Raw genomic sequence first — 17126 nt, 5'->3', positions numbered from 1 at the left:
TATCCCATGAGGAACTGAGGCTGCCCTTAAGCTTCACCTATTTATTCTACCTCTTTGCAGGGCAGATGTTTTGCCACCCAAAGCAGCAGACCTGGTAAAATTCTCTGTCCCCAGTCTTGGCCATCATGGTGCTTCTGAAGAGACTTCATGAACTTCCTCTAATATTCACTGGAATATCAGGTCCTTTGAGTCAGTTCCTGCACTGAATTAGATGTGGCATCACTGACTGGTGCCAGACATCCCTGCTGGTTGCACCAGCACTCCTGGTGATGTGCTGATAGGAAGTGAAGGAATGAAGTGTCTTATGCAGCAATTCACAGATGAACTTAGAAAATATCAAAAAATTGTGTTAAATATATGTTAGATGATATGTTTTACTTACCCTGATGTGTCCTTCCTCTCTAAGAAACTTGACAGCAAATTGAAATAAACATGTATGCACCCAATGTAGCACAGAAAAGAATGTAAACACACTGCTTTGATGAAGATTTGCTCCTCAATTATTTTGCATTGTGGTGCATTGAACTGCCTTACACTGCTGACAGGATATATATATCAGATAGTTAGGGAACTTTTATTATTTGCAGGTTTCCTGTCACAAAGTTGGAATTGATGTGTGATTAACTGAATGGGAAGTGGCAGCTACTGTGATTTTACAAGTTGTCTTTAATGTTTATCACACAGCTGCAAGATCAATTACTGTATTGTGGTGATTCACAAGCATTTCTGGCCAGGATTGCCAAGGCTACCTATGGTTGTTAAACCTGTGGTGTCCAAATAAAAGGATCTGTTTAATGATCTCCTTGAGAAAGATCAATAGAAGGTCTCCAGTACAACTTTATGGGCTATGGACATTTTAAATTCTGCTCTTATGGGGAAAACCAGTTAACCCCATAAACCAGGACTCATTGTTCCCACTTTTCTTCAGCTTTATCTACTCAGTGTATAAAGGAGCTTTTTCTATACAGTGAGTGTTTTCACTGAGAAATTCAAGATCAAGCCTGCTTTAGTATATCTGATTCTGTTGCTTCAGTTATGAGGGGAATTCCTATTTATTTTGGCAATTACAAATATGCAAACATCTTGTCCAAGTCTTTGCATCAGAAATGTCTTTGCTTCTTAGCAATTCAAAACATTTCTTTTACCTTTCAATCAGTCTATGGTATCTATTCTTTACAAAAAGAAGAAGAAAGATATGAGAATGTGGTACGTCTTGGTGATGACCTCAAAAAACCCCCAAAAACCAGCATTGTTTCTCATAAAATTACTAGAATCTCTAGGCTATACTGAGTACTTACAGAAGGCTCATCTAATTCCTTAACTATTTTTAGGCATTGCACTCTTCTTGAGGGAACATGGTTTTCCCAGAAATGTGGTAAACATGTGATAGCCATTATCTGTTGTTAATAGATTCCCTGTAGTGTAAAGCAACTGCAGGAGGCAACTAAAAGCAAGACATTGCCATATTTTATATCATCACCCAGGCAGGTTGATGGTTTATTTGGTGTCTAAAAATCAGGTTGTTTGTTTGGCAAGGTGTCTTCTTGGAACACTGAGCTTTGCTAAGGAATCTGCCATGAGGACTCTGAGCACACTGTTTTAATATCCTGGCCAACCTGCAACCATCTTTCTCCACATTCATCCTTTGGATTTCTTTCCAATCCATCCAGAGATTTAGCTGCCTTTGTAGAATATCATCTCAGCTGTAGCACAGCTGTTTAACCTTGGACTAGACTTGCCTGAAGTTTACTACAGAGCACAATACAGAAGTGGAATTTTCGGGGTAGGGAGCTTCTCACTGGGTAAATGTGTTGTATGAAAGCTTGTTATGAGCTAGCTAAAATGCTGCTCCTGATATAATTAATATCTATTTGCCCAGAGCTCAGACATATGGGTTTAAAGTATCTTGATAGTTGTGATTTATAAGGCTGCCACAAAGACATTCATTCACACTTCACTAAGTCTGATTCTCTTGAATTGTTAAAGATAGCTGGTGTTTGGTTTTTTTAACAGTTGTGCTTAACAAATCTTGTCATTGTCTCAAAACCTTTCCCTGTGTTAGACTTCACAGGAAGTGTTGCATCTTCACCCTATATCAGAATTTAAGGCAGCAACACAATTCTTGAAATAGAATATTATGTAAAAGTCAGAAGAGATTTTTAACCTTGTTACTTAGCAAGATTTTCAGGATTTGATATTCCTCTAACTAAGCACCTACAGCTGGTAAGGAGAGGAGAAGGGAGAACAACAAGCTAAATTTAATCTGGAGAAACTATTCTTTTTTTAATACTTATATCTCAAATCCAGGGTTTATTCCTTACATTTTTGGGAAGTGAATTTTTACATTACATAATCACAGAGATCAATAGGTGGGTTTGCTTGATCCAAAGTGCTTGTGATTTTTGTCTTGGAAACTTGGCATTGCTTCAGCTGATTTGTGTTGCACATCACATTAACTAGAATATACAAAAAACCAGACTTTTGTTCATTTAATTATGTAAATATTTGTTCCAGTTGATTGTACTTTGAGGCTTTTGCTTATGCCAGCCTTAAAGTCCCTCTATGCTCTAGGGAAGACCTATTATGTTTTACATATTTAAATTTTTTAGTATGCTTACAGTTTATATAGAGGTAAACAGCAAATTTATTTTGCCTTTCATAATGAAACTAGAAAGGAGAAGTTTTAGTGAATGCTCAGAGTTTCAGCTTATTAAAAGACTTTTCAGCTTTCTTGGAAGACTTGGACTTGTAGAGAAATAAGGTGTCACATGCTTAGCAGTGCTGATTACCAATTAAAGAACTCAGATTTCACAGTCATTTTGTAACCATACATTTATTGTAAGTTTTTGGAAGATCTTTGAAGTTCAGACAAAATCCTTGGTATGTCATTTTTTCACTCTGTGTTTCACTTTCAACCATTTGGGGTAACTATTATTACAATTTGCTTCTGGCCAAAAAATAGCAAACTTTCATATCACTGGGGTATTTTTTATGACTGTTTCTAAAATGAGTCATGATTTAAAAATGTTATCTTTGTAGAAAAAAACCAAAAAAACCCCTCCTACCCCAGGGTGTTTACGTTTTTGCTAACAGTTTGTAAACAGAATTTTAGAGACTGACTTAAAACATCATGACCCATTTTTTTATAACTACACACACATTCTACAGTCTTTTTTATTTAAAGCAATTTGCATACAGGAGGCAATAATGTAACCATAGAAAGTGTTTTATTCCCCTGTATACTAGGCTTGGGTTTTTTTTAATTTGTAGAATTAAGTCTTCATGTGAATAACAAAATACAAGATTGAAAATGGATAGAATAGCTTTTAAACATTGGGAAATATGAACATACAAAGGAAAATTCAGAACTCTTAAAAAATATGGGTAGCATTAATAATATTAAAATTCTTCTAAAAATATCACAAGGAAAAAAAACAAGAGTGCATCAATAAGAAATGAAGGAAATGTTAAAGGGCATCCTTATTCTGAGTCACCAGTGCAGAAAGACTGATCAAACCTCCCAGCAGCACGGCACTGATAGATATTGGGCATGGGATGTCTCATTGCACTGGCACCCTGGCAAAATACCAGCCTGAAATCTGAAGTGATAAAGGGATTATGAGCAATGGAGCCACAATGGCAATGAATGGAGTGTCTCTGTCCTTGCCTATAATGGCTCTGGTTTCCATTACAGAACTTTGGGTTTATACGTTTTCATCATCCACACCTTTGATATTTTTTACTTAGTGGATACTTCAAACTACAGCACTTCAGTTACCTTTCATTTATTGTGAAATGATTTGTTCCCTGTTCCTGCCACACTCCCTTTTCACTGGAGCATAGGAAATTTAAGGAATATTTTTGAGGATCACTTTATTCAAGAGCCATAGTAAGTCCTGTTACTCACTGGCAGCTCCAGTGTCCAGATGTAGATTTGAGTGTCTGCTACATAATAGCAGCTTTACTATAAATATAATTTTGTAATCAAAGTGAAATGTATATTCAAATAATTCTGTTGCATAGATGAAAGCCATGTTATTAGAATCACTATAATTGAGAGATGCTTTTCCCCCTTTACATTATATATTATGGAGGTTGATACATGCTCATTTATAAACAGAGAAACTGCTTAGACAAAATCACCAAACTGTTGTTTCCCTTAACCGGGTAATATCAGCATAAAGGATCTACTGTAAAGAACACAAGGTATAAACAAAACTTTTAATTTGGTACACAAGACAGATATGCACAAAAAATCAAATGACAAATTTCCTGCAACCTCAATGATAGATGAAAACATTCCAAATTAATATCAGACATGACTTTAAGTACGCACACACAAACACATATATATAAGGACATTTAGGCATAGCAAAAAAATATAGTTTTCTGTCTTGCCTGGCTATGGCCTTTGGCTCTTACTTCCTGCTTTTATGTTTTCATAGCTTCAGCATCTGTGTGCCTGTGGTGGAGAGCCTTTTTTGCTGTCATGGGGTTAGATAGCCACATTCTGTTGTGTACTTTGGTCCCCAGATTCTGTTTGGTTTATTTGGCTTTGGCTTCTGCCTCACTCATATCTATTTTGCTTCATTTTATAAGCTCACTTCATTATACTTAATAAACAACTTTGAAGACGAGTTAAATAATACCAAGAGATGAAAAACCTACATAATTCTAGTTATTATTGTTAAACCTCTTTTCTACAGGCATTAAAATTCAAAGTTCTGATAAAAAATAAGAAAGTTGGAACACTTGAGCAAAGCATGCTCAGGATGGAGGAGGAGTATGGTGGTGAGGCAGAGGAAGTGTCTGACTCTGACGTTCCCTCTGATGACGATGACGCAGAAGTCCTGTCTCCTGGAGGACCCAGGAGTCCTTCCAAAAGAAAAGGAGATCGTAGATCTTCACCTCCACCTCAAAAAAAAAGCAAGGTAGCTTTTGCTTCAATTGAATATAGAGAACACATAGATTTTTTTGGGGTTTTTTTAAGAAGGACTATATTATCTTAAAATAGAGACTAAATTTAAAAGGGAAACTTTAAAATTGCTAAGATCAGTGCATTTGGAAATTACGTGTTTTAGCTGAAGCTTTCAGAGTTTTCCTATTTTTATAAGAAAAGTCAGACTGGACCACATTTTAGTATCCAACCTCCCTGTGGTCCCATCTTGAACTTCAACCCCATTTTCCTCTTTCTGTGCTTGTCCCAGGTGCACAGTACCACAGTAGATTTAAGATGAAGATACCCAAGTGTTTTGTTGGCACCATGGCCCCCTGGAGCTATGTATAGAAAACATTTATAGCACTTCCTGATGACAACAGGCAGAGTTAACTATTTCTTCCCCAAGTCTACCAGTCTATTTTTAAGACAGATAGACTCCCCTATTTTCTTCTGTTCTGTGATTTTTTACATTAAACTTGGTGCACATTCCTGGTTGTGCTGAAACATTTTTCAGCACCTGAAATTGAAGAGGCATTTTAACATTTATCATGTAGAGACTTAACATTGAGCACTATTTCTGAAAGAAGTGTAAAAATTGGGTGTAATCTCCCATCTGAAAATCAAATTGAACTTATTTTTTTTAACCAAGTATAATTCTCTACCATTGAAAATCCGTTGCTTTCTTAGAGTTGAAACTGCTTTGTTCAACTTTTTTAAGATGTCAAGCAGCACCTGAAGTGTCCAGTCTCTCTTGCACATCATGCTCTGATTACCTAAATGTGGCTAAACTGGCAATGTTCCTCAGAGCGCAGTGTTCTTGCTGAGAAACAGTGTCTCTTTCTTTTTGTATAATTTGATGGTGAAAGTTTTTGCTTCTTTCTCATTCCATCTGACATGGAGAAAGAGCAAGGAAAAATGCTGGGGAAGGATGAAGTCTTCTTTGAACAGGAAATGTCAAATTTTTAGGCAAAAGTTTTCAAGTTCATTGGTAGGACCTTTTTACAGATGAGAATGTATTGTGGAATACAATACAATGTATTGTGGAATACTCTTAAACAGCAGCAACAAAAAGTATCTGCTCATGTTTCACAGGCAGAAGAGAAAGTGGTTCCCAGGGTTCCACTCTGTTGGAGTATTTGCCATGCTATCCCACTTTTGGGAGGGAGGGTGGGAGAGCATTTGAATCTGCAGAAGATGCCCCAGTGATGCTGCTGGCTTTGCCTGCCTCCAGAAAGTTGCATTTTTCAGGATTTCCATGGCAGCAGACTCCTATTGCTCCTCGTGGGACACAGCCTCAGAATAATTAATGCTCTTGAACTTTGCATAGTTTAAGAGCCATGAGGAGGCAAACTCTGTTATTTTGTCAGATGAGACTTTGCCTTCAGAAGCTTTAATGGAATGTAAACATGATTAGCATCAGCAGCTCTCTGCTGGCTGCTGCCCCCAATTAGCTCACAAGTTGTGCTGTGGAAAATGAAGTGGTCATGTAGTGCCTCACTGTAAGAGAGAAGACCCTGGTAAAATGTCAGTCATTTCTGCTTGTTTTGGTAATGGAGCAAGACTAAATTAAGATATTGCTGAGAGAATTTTCGACCTTAATCAAGAAGAAAAGAGTTTTCCTGATTTCAGAGCAATGCTTAGAGGAATAATATGCCTTTGACTAATTTGCTTGGCACGGTGTAATATTTTCCTGTTATTCTACATTTTATAGATGAGTTTATGCTGTTGGTCCTTTCTAGTACTTCATATATTTACAAATAAAAAGTTGGAGGTATATTTTGGAGTAATGTTAAAAGCCAAGAAAAATGATGTTATTGCAAACATCTTAGAAGCAGGAAAACTGTAAAGCTATGCAGAATATTCTGCTAGGAAGCATCTCTCCACTCACCCTATGATTACTATGATGAACATGAACAAAATAACCTCAATTTTCTCTCACTAGATCAAATCTCACTATTAAAGGTCATATTTATTAAATTCATTAACTGTGGCATCTTTTCTCATGCTTTATGCATCCAAAATTATTGTTTCTGTGAATTATTAATAGTAATAATAATGAAATATGCATTATTGTGACTTTTTTTATTCCATTATTCATCTGATGATTATTAGGTGCAGAAGACAAAGATTGCCCTTGCATTGTCAGACCTTGTGGTTTATACAAAATCTCAGAAGTTTGTGGGCTTTGAACATTCCATACAGTTTCAGAAGTGCTGGGAAAATAATTCCATTGGAGAGTCTCGAGCACGAAAACTTGCAAGAGTTTCAGGTAATTTCTTTTGAGTTAATTAGTTTAAAGTTACTTGTTGCTATGGTTCACTGCTTAGGCATTGGAAGGGTTAAAATTTTATGAAACACCTGCTGTCTGATTTTATTTGGTTCTTTGTATAATACTGTTTTCAAAATGTCCTTTGAACAGCATTTTTTTAAATTTCTGTTGGTTTTGTGGGGAAAATTGATATTCAACTTTGTTTTAATTCCGTGTGTTTTTATAAGAACAAATATTAACACAGTCTACAAAACGAATTTCGGCCTTTTGATTCATTGATTTCTGCATCAAATAATTTAAGAGTTCAGCCAGTACTTGAAAAAGTGTGGAATAAATTTCACTCCTCCCCCTCCCCACTTGCCAAAATCTGGGCTGAGAAAGTGGAGTTGGCTTGGCAGTGCCCTGGCTTTGGTGAGAGCTGCAGATAAGAGCCCTCATGAAAGGGCTGGATAAAGCCCAGAGCAGGCAGTTTGCTCCACTGGAGCACACCCTTCATCCCAGCCAAGCTGGGCTATTCCAAACCCATTCTGGCTTGGAGCATCTCCGTTTGGTGGAGGCAGCACAGTGCAGCCTCTGCTGCTCCAGCTCCAGCTGCCTGCCCGGGGCTCTGGGAGTGTGGAGAGCAGAGATCACCGGCTGTGACAATGGCAATGGCAATTGTTGGAATCCCTACAGTTAGAGGGTTTTTAGGAAATGGTTAAGAAGTGTACAAGCCTTAAACTGAAGTTTTGTTAGCATTGCAGATACAGCAGAAAAGTTTCCCAAGCAAGCAGAAAAGTTTCCCAAGCAGTAGAGCGTATGTGACAAATAACGACAAGCCTCTGTAGAATTAGCTTTAAGATGGCAACAAGGTTATTTAATGTTTATCTTTAGAAAGTTAGCATAAATAGAGCTCTGTTCTTTGTCTCTTATGAACCAGTCTTTGTTTTAACTACCATTACATATGTTTTATAAGATTAGATAGAATGCTTGTCAATATGTGTCGTTCTGTGTATGATTGGCTGAAATCTAGACTGAGATGGTTTTATGTCCTTCCGTATTACCCCACCTTCTGAAGCATTTCCCTGTAGATCAGCGAGTTGTTAACATCCTGTCTCCATTGTAACAATGGTCTGAGACTGATGTGCCAACAATAAAAAAAGCTCTTCCCTAGTCTAGTTTTGTCCAGTGTTGTTCATATTTAGACTTTTTGCTGCAGCAAGTAAGTTCCTCTCTTAAGACGCGAGTTCCTAACACAATTAAACCGCTAGTTACCCTTTATCCCCATAGCAATGGCAATGGCAATGGCAGTGACAATGACCCCTGCCACATGCCCATTCACTCAGGGCCAGCCCTGCTGCCACCCACCCACTTTGTGGAGGCGCTTCAGTGCCTGGTGAGGTGAATGATGCATCAAAAAGTAGGATTTTCCAGCCATCCACAGAGAGTCCTCTCTGTTCCTCCAGTACTCTAGGGAATATAAAAGTAGCTATATAACCCCACCCCTCCTCATAAAAACCACCCCCAAACAACAAACCCTACCTAAATCAACCACACAAAACCCCTAAACAAACAAAAAATTATGAGAGGAGAATGGAACATATCAGAGAGATGAGCCTGGAAATGTAGATTTTTGTTGAATAACTAACAAGGAATCATGTAGATAGAAGGCATCTGGAGCTTCCCACATCTGTGTAGTCTATGCCTGCATATGAGAAAGGAGGGAACACAGCCAGCAGAAGAAAAAACAATGTTCATGAATAGTTAACAACTTCTGAGGCTTATATAAGAATAATTCAAGTGGCTTTTAAAAGTATGTTCTTCCCTGGTCTCAATATTATTTAGTAATTTTATTTAAATCTCCTAACAGCAAACAAGCCAAGATCATCTAGAGATGATTTTCTCTTTCATTTTGAGCTACTATAGAATGAGGAAACTTTTGTGCAGTTCCCTGTTCTGTGTCTTAGTTTCCCATGAGAACACAGTGGGCTTTAGTGTAGAAATCATATAATTACCCTGTAAAAAGATGAAGAAACAGAATATTCCAGTGAAGGAATGATTTTTGGTTCATGAACTTCCTACAGAAGTCTGCACTTTATACAGAAATACTGTCAGATTCAAATGCATGGAAGATATTAAGGTTTCAAAATAAGATTTTAGGCATAGTTCAGAGTGGTCCATGTATTAATGTTGAAATAGAATACATTGATATAATATTGTGTAAAAAATTGCTGGAAAAAATTATTATTTATTTGAATAAATAATAAAAATGAATGCATTTTTATTATCTATTCAAATAGGACCTCTTTAATAGCAAAGGTTTTCTTACCAAGATTTTATCCTTCTGTTTATCAGCTAGCCAGTTTATTGCACATACTACAAGATTTATTACAAGAATTTACCCCAAGGGATCAAGAATGAAATCTTCAAATTATAATCCTCAAGAGTTCTGGAATGTAGGGTGTCAAATGGGTATGTATCCTTGCAGAGATTATTGCATTCTAGGCTTTACAAATACAAGAGTTTCTTGCTTTCTGTAGTATTTTGGTGTTATATAGGTTGCATATTTCCCACCAGTGGCATTATTTTAATGTTTTATGGCCTTAGAGATAATTTTACCTTCATCTGTTTGTTCTTCAGTTTGAAAGATTCTCATTACAGAATATTTTTCTATGTCTGCCTGCTACATCTTCTTCAGCCCTAGGTAAAGGAGAGCAGAATAGTTGAGCTTTGGTTTTTTTTTGTTTTGTACTCACAAATATATTCTGTCTTTGAGTCTTGGCCAAGGGCACCAGAGGGAGGCTGTGGGTGAGCAGGGCACTTTGCTGCAGGCTCCTGGTTTGGAGGTGAAAGGTTTGGATTCACCTTGTTATGTTAAAATACACACTCATCCAAGGACAGGCACAGCCTCCACTCTGCCTGCAGGGCCCTGGAGCTTATGTCACCCTTGTTCCAGGCTACCTTTTCCACTTCTTTAATTTCTCAGTTCCCCATATATCCCCTGTGACAGGTTACCTTCTCCATCCTGACTGTTTATATTGGGGTAGAGTTTTACATAACTACACAAGGACTACAAAAGTTACTAATTAGTATAAATTTTACTTGTTTCTGTGTCCTTATAAATGCTTATTTGCAGTAGAGATTTGGACTTGGGCTGGGCTATCCAAGTATCTTCTCATAACCACAGTGTGTGCAATTGGTTTGATTATGTTCTGTCCTTGTGGTTCATGCACACTCTGTGTAATTTCTGGATTAATGACTGGGGTGCTGCACTCTCTGTATGCTGTCATTGCTATCTACACTCCATACTGCCATTAAAAACTAGTAAGTTTGTTCCATGCTTAGAGAAACAACTAGCCCGAGATCCTTAATTTAAAATGGAATCAATCTCTCAGTCTTATCATGTTGCAATTTACTAGTTTTCTTTCCGGCCTGTAAATCTCCACACTTATCTTTGAGAGAATATCCATTTGTTAGATCACAGACAAGGCTGAAGTCTTTCAAAATTACTATACTGATTGTTTACTCAGAGTATACTTTAATGAGAAGTCATTCTAAACATTAGTATGCAAAACATACGACTTTTGGTGCATAGAGGGTTTGGGCCCCTTCCTGGAAGAATGAAAAATATGCAGGAAGTGGTTAGATCTGCTCTCTTGGTCACTTCATTTGCATCTTTACTTAAAAACCCCTCAATTTTTCACATGGGAATAGGCGGATTAAAACCAATTCTCCACATATATAATTTCCAAGCAATGTTAGATCTATTCTTAATTCCGTAATCTGCTTCAGATAAGTGTTTGGCAGAACTACAGCTGCTCTCCACGATGCAACTCCCAGAGTGAGTGTATCAGTGAACATTCTGCTGATGTCCTTCCACTGATTTAACACAGAGTTTTGATTTCTTATGTCTGTCCCATGTTTCTATAATTCACATACTTTTTGTGTGTACTTTACACACCCTGCCTTTGTATTTTACACCCCATGCACAGAAGTAATCTTTCCAGATCCCTTCTGCCACTTCCCTAAAACTCTTCAAAGGACTCTCAGGTTTCCCCTATGCCACCTATTCCCCTTCTTACCTCCCTTCTCCTCCCCACACCTGCAAGTTTGCCTTCAAGTTCCTTTAACATCCATAACTTCTTCTGGCTGGGCAAAGAAAATGTATTAGGTTTTGTTCAAACCTAACATATAATACTGCCTGCCAGGCCTCTGCATCCTGTAATTATGAGAATTGAGTTATTCCTTCACTTCCCTTTAGTGATGAACCCAAAACAGTCTCTCTCCTGTACCTTGCCAGCAATTTTCTCTAAATTGCTCGGAACACATTAACTTGGAGCAGGCTGGCACTCAGCTAAAGCAGGATGAAATGGTCCAACAGGCTCAAGATTTGTTGGGGCTGAGGATGGGACATGTAATTGTGTAAACCTAATTTCCAGAGGAAGGCAAGTTAAAAAGCTCACTGAAAAGTACAGAGTTTCCACAAAATAGCTTTTGGATATCGCTGTGCACTCCCTGTCTCTTCTCTGAAAATGGAGACTCATAAGAACAGGAGGTTTTGTGAAAAAAAAAAACCAACCCCACTTTTCATAGTCTGTGAAAATTAGTATGCCTTCTGCATACAACTGCAGTGAGGCACTGGAAAGAACTGGTTTGGTGTATCCATGTCTCCTTTTTCTTTAGTAAATAAAATGAAATGGAAAGATTTATGCAGCGAAAGAAAATTCAGGGCAGTTATTTAAATAAACTGATGGCAGTTGTTTTATATCAATTGAGAAAAACAACAAAAAATCTGAAACAAAAGAGAGCCTCAGTGAAAATTAAAAAAAAGATTTAATTATCATATTGAATATGGCATTTCCATGCAGTAGGAAATGTTATGAATGTATCAAAGCACTCTACAGGCATGACCAAAACATGTCATAAGTTACAGGAGAAAGCCATGGTGTGGCAGGTACAGAATTTTGTTTCAGAAGATCCTATATGTGCTTTTTGGAGTGTGCATGAAATTCATATGCTGCTGTGAAAACTGTGCTTGGATAATGGGTTTTTTCTTACTGTAGGTTTTGTCTTGGCCTGTGACACTGAAATGCAGCTTGGCAAATTTTTTCACATCTGTTTTGTGGCTCAGTCTTGTGTGCAATAATATGACAAAATATGAAAAGAGGAGGGATAAAGACCTCTCTAACCAGTTCTGATTTCAATCTCTGAAGCAACCAAGGGAAAAGAAACCAACTAATTTTGGTATGCCACACCTGTGAAAATCAAAATGGCTCAAATCTGACCCTGCTTGGGTGCTGTGTCAATAACTATATTATTGCTGCCTTCTATTGGCTTTAATAGCCCAAAAATGCCTCCCTGGGAAGTAAAAACTAGAGGAATATTTTTTTTAATGTTGTCCCTTGAAGTTCATTGATTTGATCCCCACTAGGAGTGAAGTGGTGCAGCTAATTTGAGTGTAGACATCTACAAGATAGGTGGGACAATATGATTCTACAGATGAAGCTCCACAAATGCACTCAGCTTTCCTTTGGAATGGTTCCAAAGGCTAGGAGCTGTTTTGGATGAAGGTTTCATGTTTCTTCTGCAGAAATGTGCCTGCTGCCAGGTTTATGAAAAAGCTCTTGGGCTACTCTGTAGCCTGGTTTTTTTTTTAGGCAGTTTTTGGTGTGTGGAATAGATACTGGGATTTCACATAAAAGCAAAGAAACATTGAAATTCCATTTTATCAGCTTTTCCAGCTGTCTTCACTGCAGACAACCAATAGAGTAGTAAATAATTTATGTGGAGTCTAATAAATTTTAAAAGAAGATGGGGGGGAAAAATTGCAGGAACGCAATTGTTTCTGAAGTCCTTGCAGAACTTATTCTAAAATCTGTCAGTGATTCAGACTAAAACAGGAAAGGGAAGTTGATAATATTCACTGTTCTGCCAAGAATCACAAATTAAATAAATTTTTAAAATTTTGGAAAATTTTCAGGTGTAAATGACAGCCAAAAGATGCTCAGCCTTACACTAAAGTGTGAATTTCAGACTGATACATTAATTAAATAGCACAAATCAAATTAGATTTTTAGTCCTGATAATTTATCAGAAATGCTTTAGGTACTTTTCCCATGAGAACCTCACAAGAGAGGATCCCTACTTAAACCCTTTGCAGATATACTGGGACAATGGATGACTCAATCACCTGACATCTTTTTTTTTCCAGTAGAACCACTTGTAATTAAGTAGGAACAATGTCAGCAATTATGAAGTGTATGACTGAATTCTTCACATTTCTTTTGACAGTATCTTTGGAGCCACAGTATTAAATTGGCCCAAAGACAATTAAAAAAACATTATAAGCATATTATGTCACAGCTCTGCATTTATTCAGTTCTCAGAAGAGCAGTCCCTCTTCCTCCCTCACGTTGTAAGTCATTCATAAATCAATTTTCTGTAGAATAAAAACAACCATTTCAAAATGTGTAGGTGAAAAATAAAGCCAGGAATTATCATTAAGCTTAATAAAATTTGGAGTCTGTTAGAGGAGGGAAAAAAAACCAGTTTGACTGATTTTTTTTTTTTTTTTTTGCCTGGAAGAGAGGTGAGACTTTGTATGCCAAAATTTATACTGTCCATAGAAACTTTGTGTTGTAAGGGAAGCAATCATTGTATAATTTTTTTTTTTCTGGTAGGAAAAAATGAGTTTTTTCTTTATATTTGGTCAGGTAGACCAAAGTCCTTGTTCATAAAGTTTGTGTGAGGTCTCACCTATTCACAGGTTTACTCTCTTGCACCTCGAAGCCCTTCCCCCTTGTCCTGTCATGCCCTTGTAAACAGTCAAATAGTCTTGTTCCATCTTTCTTGGACTCCTGAGATATTTCTGTAAATTTGGGCAGTGATGGATTGGGTGCAGCTGTGACCTGCTTGTGAGAAGAAAGCCTAGACAGCCCATGCCCAGCCTGGAGTGCTGATGTGGAATGAAAGCAGTGTCCTCAAATCCAAGCACATTGATCATCTCCTGGCCAATGGCAGCACTCCAGAGCTTTGGGATACAGGCCTGTTTTCAATAGGATTTCCCAGGCTGTGTGCAATTCAGTTCAGATTTTGAATATCTAAGGCATAGATTTTTTTGTTGCATTCATTGTGAGTGGCCCACTTTAAGAACACAGACAATTGGAAAGAGCTGAGAGGAAGGCAACAAGGCTGATTAAATTGTGATCTATTAAATCTCTTTAGATTCAAATGAGTGAGGTGAATCATGGAGATAGGAAGCACTGAGTGCTTTTTGCATACGGTATTTTTTGAAATGGCATAAAATTCATACACTTTGAGATGCATTTTTAAATGGCATAAAATGCAATTAAGTAACTCATTTTAAGAAAAAATGGTGATAAATGTGTCCTTATCCATTTTAAAATCTTCCCGTTTGAATGGGAAAATACATTAAACCTTATGGTTGTAATATAGGTAATAGAACCAGGAAGCAAAGAACAAAAGAAAAAAATATACATTTTAAAAGTTCCACTAGGACTATTAATAAGAGGCAGGATAACAGACAAAGGATGTGCAGTTTTTCTCAACTGCCCTAAAATCATATTCACAGTGCTCATTTGGTTTTAAAAAGCTTTTGCTTTTAGATTATAAATCAATTATGTCTTGAATTGTGGTGCTTATGGAAGGTGCTGTATATGAATATTTAGAATGTCTTTAGTTCTGCACTTGGTTATAGGACTGACTTCAGTTAACTGCTTGTGATACAGAGATTTGGGGTCAAAAATAGTACTGCTCTGTGAATTATGGAATGGCTCATCTTTTTTGGAGCTGGGCTATTTCCTACCTTCCATTTGCTATATGAAGTTATATAAGTTATTTAATATATAAGTTATTTGCTATATGAAGTTATTTACTCTTGGGGCTTCCTGGGACAGCCACGGCAGTTTTGGTGCTTTGCAAGGTGATTTGAGTATGGAATACTCTGATCTGAGGGGGACTCAGCCTCGTGGTTCTAGGAATACTTGAATCCATTTCAGGTGCAGGAATCACACTGAGGAATTCCTTTGCTCAGGTCGCTCCCCAAGCCCAGGTTTTGCTGTTCTGCTTTGATTTGGAGTCAATATTAAAGGCTTTTGGTGCTTAATGAAAGGACTAAGGAAAAAGTTTAATGTACACAGTGTTAAAGATGCCTTTACTTCCCCATGAAAACCATACATCAAGATTATGTAGTGCTCAGATGGTTGCACTGCAAGCTCATTTAGGCTTATTTCCAAAAGAAACTGTCAGTTTAAATCTCTCTTCATACATGCATTAAATTTATAATGTTTCATAAAAAAACAGTACAAAGGATGTTATTGACAGCTCTGCTCTTGAATTCAGCAAAGCTAAAATGAAACATTGGGTAGAAATTCAGGGTTGTTTGCAGAAAGTTGCTCCTCAGCCCATGCTGCTAGGCACAGCTTTTGGTTTATGATCCTTGCCATTTTTCAAGAAGTGTTAGGGCTATAACTGCACCTGATTAAAAAGAAAAACTGTGCATCAATGCACCATAAAGCAGTGCCCTGGGAGGCCCCAAGCAGCTATGAACCCTGTGAACAGTTTTAGTAGAGGTTTCCATCTCAGAGAATATGACACAAAATCTCACATTTGCTTAATCACCTTAAAACTTGCAACACAAAGAAACCAGCAGGTAAATGAAAACTACTGTTCCATATGTTTTTTAACTTGTTCTAAGGTCAAATTAAATTAAGTGAAAACACAGTGTTGATGTTTGAAGATATGAACCCATAATAACATTGCCCTTCACTTGTGTTGCAAAAGTAATTTTCCTAATATGATAAAATATAAAGTATTCTCATTTGCTTGTTGCTGTTGTTACATCAGATTTTCCTGCTTAGTTGCCTATAAAGCTTGGTAAATTTAGCAGTAGTCTCATTATGTGCAATCATGTAATTTGGTTCATCATGTGGAAGCTGCTATTTGAAGCTGACTGTTCAATGTGCCTTATTTCAGTTGCACTTTTAAGCCCACATATTCTGAAAGTGTGGCCCAGGAATCACCTGAGGACTGAGAGGTCCTGGGTTATCTGTGGTTCAGACTCCCAGGGGCCTCAGGGTTGCAGCTCTTGTAGCATCCTCTGCACAGCTTGATTCAGTGTATTAAAATATGACAAGCATCATAGAGCACCAAATCTGGGGCTGTTTCTGGATGATGTGCTGATCATGAAAAGCAAATTGTGAACTACTGCCAAAACCATACCAAGAAAATACTTACCCTGTTTAAAAAAGGCAATGGTGTGCAAAGGGCAATATGAACACTGTGAAGTTTGAATTCTGTTGTTAAAGTTAAAACAGATTTCCTGTGTATATTAATATAAAATCATGTCTGCATCTACATTAACGCTTAGTTCCAAGCGGGACTGCATGTTGTGTTTTGCTGTTTCACATTTTTTTTGTTTGTTTGGGATTTTTCTAGACAGGGTTTCCATATTGGTTCATGATGCAGAGCAATCTTAGCTAGCACAGATGGGATTCCTGTCAGATTAAATAGATGATGCACTCTGGGAGCACTTCATATATTCCACCCATTAATTGGTTTTGAGACTATGGAGCCAGGCCCGAGCCCTTCAGAAGTAACCCTACCAAAAAACATGTGTAGTGCAAATATCAGGTCCATTGTACCAGCTGCTTCATTCCTATTTGTGTTGTTTGCTACAGAACATTTTAGAAGGATCATCAAAGCAGTGAAGGAATAAATAATTTTTGCATGAAAACAATTCTGCGTATTTTCCACCTGCGATAGGATTTTTTGCATTATGTCAAACGTTCATTCAATACATTCATATTATCTCATAAAAACAGGTAATAATGTCCTCTTCATGAATTATTACCAGGACTCACTTGAACTGCTTAAAGTCGTCTTTTTTCATTCCTACCAATCCACCAGTTTAAGTAAATG

The 17126-nt window shown here is 37.4% G+C and overlaps 1 protein-coding gene across 1 annotated transcript in view; it reads left to right on the top strand.

Moving 5' to 3' along the window:
• The window catches only part of PLCZ1 (phospholipase C zeta 1), a 46366-nt gene that overhangs the window by 18433 nt on the left and 10807 nt on the right, over positions 1–17126 (top strand). The window contains exons 7-9 of the mRNA XM_026790346.2: positions 4707–4931; positions 7052–7208; positions 9543–9659. Of these exons, the coding sequence (XP_026646147.2) occupies positions 4707–4931; positions 7052–7208; positions 9543–9659 (499 nt within the window). The remainder of the gene's footprint in view (positions 1–4706; positions 4932–7051; positions 7209–9542; positions 9660–17126) is intronic.

The sequence above is a fragment of the Zonotrichia albicollis genome, chromosome 4 (assembly GCF_047830755.1).
Source record: "Zonotrichia albicollis isolate bZonAlb1 chromosome 4, bZonAlb1.hap1, whole genome shotgun sequence".
NCBI classification, from domain to species: Eukaryota; Metazoa; Chordata; class Aves; order Passeriformes; family Passerellidae; genus Zonotrichia; species Zonotrichia albicollis.
This window is presented reverse-complemented; position numbering and strand designations above follow the sequence as displayed.